The sequence below is a fragment of the Elaeis guineensis genome, chromosome 15 (assembly GCF_000442705.2).
Source record: "Elaeis guineensis isolate ETL-2024a chromosome 15, EG11, whole genome shotgun sequence".
Lineage (NCBI taxonomy): Eukaryota > Viridiplantae > Streptophyta > Magnoliopsida > Arecales > Arecaceae > Elaeis > Elaeis guineensis.
Genome location: NC_026007.2, coordinates 56,842,605 through 56,849,589, shown reverse-complemented (window position 1 = coordinate 56,849,589; position 6,985 = coordinate 56,842,605). Strand labels below are relative to the sequence as shown.

At 36.5% G+C, this 6,985-nt stretch overlaps 1 protein-coding gene across 1 annotated transcript; it reads right to left on the bottom strand.

Moving 5' to 3' along the window:
* Positions 1-674: 674 nt before the first annotated feature.
* Positions 675-1,480, bottom strand: LOC105057999 (MFP1 attachment factor 1). The gene has a single exon (XM_010940753.4). It carries the CDS (start codon positions 1,418-1,420, stop codon positions 914-916), a length of 507 nt encoding a protein of 168 aa, XP_010939055.1. The 5' UTR covers positions 1,421-1,480; the 3' UTR covers positions 675-913.
* Positions 1,481-6,985: the final 5,505 nt, after the last annotated feature.

Genomic DNA, 6,985 nt, shown 5'->3' with positions numbered 1-6,985 from the left:
TAGGAGTTGATAAAAGCATACCAGTGTTCCTTATCAGAAAGCCCTCGTGATATGACTTCAAAAGGGAATGTGGATCCTATGATCAAACAGACTCCCTAGTCCCTTTCAAAACTGCCATGATGACCAAATCACAAGCCTGTTATTATTCGATTGCCATACAGATTGTGACAGAAGTATTGTGCAGTAAACTCTAATACTCATCACCAAATCAAATTATCATACAAGGATGCAAGGCCTAACAAAACAATGACAGGTATGCTGAAGGAGAAGCTCAGCATACCAGAAAGAACATAAAAAGCTGACCAATTCTTCTTCTTGATGAACATAAACGGACCTTAACATTATGACTTATCATATGTTCATATTAAGCCCTCACTCCGGATTCACAATAGAGAAAAATGCAGCCATTTAATTTAATATATATCAGTTCTTCAAAATATTTAATAAAAAATTCTTCTTCTGGCATAAAAACAGTTTAAAGAAGTGATTCATTCTATTCATCAACTACCGACATGACTTCATCAACAAGCCACGCTATATCTCTCCTATGGAAATACTTCCAAATTGTAAGCAACACCAACACCTCTATGATGAACACAGCAATAGCATCCTGCAACAAGCCCTGACAACGTTACCTATAAAGATGGTATGCATCTAAGTCACAGATCGCAATATCACGAAAAGCTCTGCATTCCAAGAAAGCAAATCATGCAAATATTCCAAAACCTTGAAAACATCATATACCAAGTACCATATCCCACAGATCATCATATACCAAACAACAAAAAAACAGACTATCTGATCCAATCTTTAAAAGATATATCGAAAGACTGATCCCGGTTCAACAAAACCTAGCAGATAACAAAAGTCTCATCCAACGCAAGATCCATTTCATCCAGAAAGAAAGATGCAGTCAAGCAGGCGAAGAGGCGGAGCTTTCCTCACCAGCGGCGGTGGGGGCAGCGTTCTCGACGGTGGCGCCGCCATCGGACGGCGGAGGAGAGGTCGCAGGGCTGGACATGGATTCCGAGGACGCCTTCGCCTTGACGGTCTCGAGCATCCGTTGGCTAATCTCCTTGGAGTAGATCTGGAGGGTTTCGATCCCGTCGTCCACGGATGTGGCGCTGCCTCCGGAGGAGGCGGAGGCGAAGGCCTCCTCTTCGATGCGGCGGGCAGCGTCGGAGGCGTCGGAGAGGGAAAGCATGCCATAGCGCTTGGAGATGATGGACTCGGTGGAGAGAGTCTGGACGAGGCGCTGGATCACCGCCTCCCGCGTCCGCTGCGAGGGGGGCCAGATGTTGAGGGCGGCCGAGGGGAAGGTGCCTACCAACCCCGCCTTTCCCTCGCCGGCGTACTCCTCCGCCGACCTGGGGGCCTCTTCGCCGCCTTGGGGCTTCGTCTCCTCGCCTCCTTCCGCCATGGCCGAGATATCTCTCTTCGTCGGGGAGGAAGCGATGGTAGGATTAAAACGCTCTCAGTTTCGGTGTATTCCCATCAATAATAATAATAATAATAATAATAATAATAATAATAATAATAATAATAATAATAATTTAGTACCTTTTCAGGGTTGGGTTTATTTGTGGGCGTAACAGAAGTCTGTCGGTTAATTTATTTTTGTAGGTTGCTACTCGGTCCACTCACCGCCCGGAGAGAAATTATAGTATGTAATTATCACGGAAAGGATTAATAGTTGTACACTTAATTAGCGGGAATAATCTTGTGTAATTTGTCATTTTATGAATTCAAATAAGCCTTATATAACATTATACAACACAACGCAAAGGTGCAAACCTAATATATCTAATCTAATATATATATATATATATAAATAGAGGTTTTCCAATGGAGAAGCCTCCGTCCATCACGTGACGGTAATATAGAGATAATATTTTGAAATCGGATCGGTGCTCCATGTTGGATCCACGTTGGTTTGTCGTCTGGAGTGAAACCGCATTGGTGCTGGCAAAGATGACGTCGGAAATGACGGAAAGGAGAGCGAGATATGTAGATAGAGAGGGAAGGGAATGATCAAAGATGCGGACGAGGGTGACGACAAAGTGGTAGATGCGGAAGGGGATGCCCGAGAAGGCGGCGATGACGGCACGGAAGAGGTGGCGAGGAAGTGAAAGACGACATTCTTCGGGTAGGAGGCGTGCTGAAGGATGAAGTGCACACCGGCAAGGTAGCTCCAAAGGTAGGTAGCATCGAGGGTCATGGCAATGTGGATAGTGGGGCAGTGGCACTGCTGCATCCCGATCGCTATGGAAGGCTGGGGCCTCTTGAAACTCTAGCAGCTCCGCTACCGTTGCCGCATTGCCGGCTGTGATGAGAATCAGTACAAGAAGGAGAAGTCGGCGAAGCTCTGACGGTGACAGCATCGATGAGGCCTTCTATATCTTCGGGTTTGGGATAGGATGGAAGTCAAGCAAAATTGAGGAATCCTAATAATAGAAGGGGGTTGGAAGGTGGACAGGCTGGCATGATATTTTTTAATTTTTTTATATATTTAGGAAAAATATGGTTTTCAGGTCTTTTCTTATTTTTTTTGTTTTTAAGATAATAGGTTTCATGTTTTTTGTTTTTCTTTTTAAGGTAAGAGAAGGTAAAGAAGAAGAGACGAAATGGAAGCTCACACCACGAGGCGGCAGCTGGAAGAGATTACCATAACCTGATACACAGACGGAACGGTGTCGCTTGCCCAAGCCGGTACGGGGTAATCATATATATATATATATATATATATATATATATATATATATATATATATATATATATATATATATATATATATATATATATATTAAAATTAGATTAGAGACGCCAATCTTAAGTAGAGGATCGAAGCAGGCAAAGAAAGGATGGAAAAAAAAAATTTAAATTTTTAATTTTTCAAAATAAATTTTTTTATAGTTTAAATTTTTAAAATTTTATACATCAACAATTTTATTTATAGGTGCGAGAATAGCTCTCTCATTTAAATACTTTCTATCAAATAATTTTGAACTCAAATCAGAATAAATATTTTGTATTATATTATTATGTGCATCATTCCGTGGTATGATGATAAAATTCGATGGAAATTCAATCAAGTAGTCTCCATCTCCATCATCAATAATCGTCATTATCAATTTTCAGTATCCAATTACTGAATTGAAAAATATCTTGAGCATTTGTAATAGAATTTTTACCATTCATCAATCTCATATTAGTTTGTAATTTGAATACATGACAATGGTTCCATAAATACGATCTATTAATAAAAGCTTGAACAATATCTTCTCTTCGACCTTAAAAATTTTCAAACTTCTAATATCCAAGTTAATTATTAATAGTGATTGTTCCTCAACGAAGGCATTCCATATGGGTGAAAAATTTTTAAGTACATACTTACACGGTTTGTTCCATGCTTTGCCTTTCTGAAGATGGGAGTACCCTAATGAAAATTACGGTAGATGACTTAAGAAACATAATCTTAGAAAACATAACATTTTTATGTCTCAAAATTGATATGAATTTAAAATATATATAAAATAAATAGAATAGAATAGTTAAATAAAATAATTTTTTTTGAATATTATATTTTTTAAATTTTTTAAATATTTATATTTTTATTTAGAATTTTTGATATCATAATATCTTTTATATTATATTAAATTTTTAATTTATAAAAATATTATTTAAAAAAAATAAATACATGCCGTGTATCGTATGGGTTTCTAAGCTAGTTATATGTATGTTGGTCGTATCGATTGTTGGTCATTAGTTTAAGCCAGACCACATCATTTATTATACCAAGAAAATATAGAGCATAATTAAAAACTCGGCAGACTTTCAAACATTCAAACACTGTGAAACAATATATAAGAAAAACGAAAGTTGATAATGCCATGAGCATCATTCATCTAATATCCAGCATGATGAACTAGTGATCTTTGATAATCCTAAACGGCCATCCAAATTAATAATGCGGATCTCCTAAGTGCAGTGCATTCATGTACGGCTGCCATTACAGGATGGACAGCTATTAAACAATATCCATGACTACATAGCTTGCGCTTATGTATCGGTTGTTTGGTGGCCATCTATCCTATGATGGCAGCCATTCATGGATGCACCATATTCTGTGGTGTGCATGGCACCACCGCAGGAGATTTGTGCTCTCAAATCAAATGGAAAAGGGAACCATCTTGGTGCAACTTTACCACTTAACCGTGTCAAGCATATATTTTTAATCTATCATGAATTTGTCCAACCTATCATACAAATCCAATATGTGTTGATACTTGTTCGGTGCATCGCATGTCTTCGAAACAAATCCGACAAATCCGAGGTCACAAGTCCAACAACAAATAAATCCAAGGCCATTATTTATTCCGTCGAACTTGTTGCTGAATTCCTTACTCTCCATAACAACAGTGGAAGCGGATCCAAGTGCAGAATATTCTCTACTAATGTGTTGTAATACCCCAATCTAGTATACTCCTACAGCACATATCCTAACGCAGCAAAAAAAAAAAAAAAAACCACAACAAAAAAAAAAAAAAATGCTGGAGTCACGGTGAAAAGGGGGGAGACGAGTTCGAATAGGACTCATCTCTCGCTTCTCCCTGACTTCACCGGATAGTCCGACTTCGAGTCAGATTCCAATGCCCCCAGCTCTATTTAAGAGCCCCTCCATCCCTTTCCGATCTCAAGCTAGATTTCACAAAGTTCGCTACTGATCCGCCAGAGTTTTCCCTCACGGAAGCCATCACCATACCACCGGATTTCATCCTAAAAATTATCGAAAAAGCTAGGTAAGAACCTAAGAGATTTAGGTTGATCTTTTCCCTAGATTCTTCAACCATCAGAGTCTTGATTCCACCCGACAATCATCAGATTTCTCTTGAGAAAAGCCCTCCCCTGTTTTGGTTTGTTTTCGCCCCTCTTTCTTTTTGATTTTTCCGACACCGATGGTCACCGCCGACCGTCAGTCTGGATTTCTTGGATTGCATCATTACAGCCTCAACAGCCACTAGCCACCACCATGTCGGATGTAGTTTTCGGTCCAAAAAACAAAAAGAGACCACATGGTCCCCTATTTTGCTAAAGAAGTCACGAGAAGAAAGAAAGAAAAAAAAGAATGAAAAAGAAAAAGAAAAGCAAAAAGAGAGAGAGAGAGTTCCTCTCTCTTCCCTATCCTTCTTTCTATATTGAATCCTATTTTATCTCTCTAATTTCTCTCTCTATAAATTTTTTCTTTCTAGAATTTTCTCTCTCTAGATTGATTCTCTTTCTCTTGATGGATTTCTCTCTCTTGAAGTTATTTTTCTAAGATTAGCCCAATGAAAGACTTTCTTTTTTGACGATTTTGATCGAATTTAGTGAAGGATCCGATCCTAAGCGGAGTTTTGATTTAGGATTTGTTTAGATCTAATTTTGAATTAAAATTAATATAAAAATATAATTTTGAATAATAGATACTGAAGAATCTCTTAAAGGTTAATTGATCTGTTCGCTCAGTAGTTTGTGAAATATAAGTAATGAATCATCTTTTCGAGATATTTCATATTTATTTTGAAAGTAAATAATTATTTTTTAAAATTATGCATGATTTATGAAATTATGTTTGAACAAAAAAAAGTATTTCTAAAATACTATGGTTTATTGATTATACATATGTTCAGTGAAAATTATGATATAAAAGTATTTTGATACAGATCGAATTTATGCTCTCAGTCTAACTATATTTCAGTGGGTCCCACCAATAGAGATTATATGTTGGTACTCAGTAAATCCTATCAGTGAGAGCTGTGCACTGGTATTTAGTGGACCCTGTCAGTAGAGGTTGTGCATTGGTATTTAGTGAACCCTGCCAATGAAGATTGTGTGCTGGTATTCAGTGGACCCCACCAATGAGGGTTAAGCATTGATCATAGTTGTGGCTGTTGAGTTATGAGTGTTTTAATTCGAATCAAATTTATGATTATAATATATATAAATATTTAAAAAAAATTAGATTTGCATTGAATTAACATGAAATATATTTTTATATTTATTCACAGTATTATTCTTAAAAATTATATAATTTTTTAAAATATCTTGTTGAGATATTTGTTACTTACTAGACTGTCTAGTTCATTATCTTTTTTTTTATTTTTTTTAGATTTAGATAATTAATTACGAACATGGGTAATAATGTTGGGATAGGACTTTTAGAGGCAAGATTTAACATTGTCAACTTTATTGAACTTAAATCTATTATTTTATTTTTAGTAGAACTTTATTGGATATAAGACATTTGATTTAGTTATTTGAATTAAAGTTATATAAAAATTATTTAAATTTTATTCCGCTGTGATACATTGATATCATGATGAAATGCCTTGCATGCTTATGGAAAGAGATCTTCATCAGTATGCGACGATTGCCATGACCTTTGGCTCGCGATCTCAGATCGAGGACGTGACAATTAATATAGTATCAGAACAAATAATATGGTATTAAAGTATAAGTGGACAAATTATGACACATAGAATTAAACATGAGTATAGGTGGGTAGAACGATAGCTTATATTGATTGTGATATAACTTAGAAACTTAAAATTGACATAAGTGCATTGATGAATAGGAATCAGAGTGCGTAGTGGGAGCATAGTGGTATGAATTATTTTTTTTAAGGTAATCAAAACGAGAATCTGATTTGGAAGTTATTATAATGAAAGATTTGACTTTTGGGATTTGAGAATGATTTGAGATAAAAATTATCCTGATTTTTTAGGACTTAAGAAAGAAAAAATTTGAAGATAAATTTTTTTTTAGGAGGAGAGAATATAATACCCCAACCTAGTATAATTTTGCAACACACATCCCAATGCAGCAAAAAAAACAACAACAAAAAAAAGAAAAAGCTGGAGTCATGGTGAAAAGGGGGAGACGAGTCCGAACATGACTCATCACTCACTTCTCCCCAACTTCACTGGATAGTCTGACTTCGAGCCAG

Coding starts and splice junctions, on each gene's coding strand:
- LOC105057999 (XM_010940753.4), bottom strand. CDS start 1,420: ATGGCGGAAGGAGGCGAGGAGACGAAGCCCCAAGGCGGCGAAGAGGCC.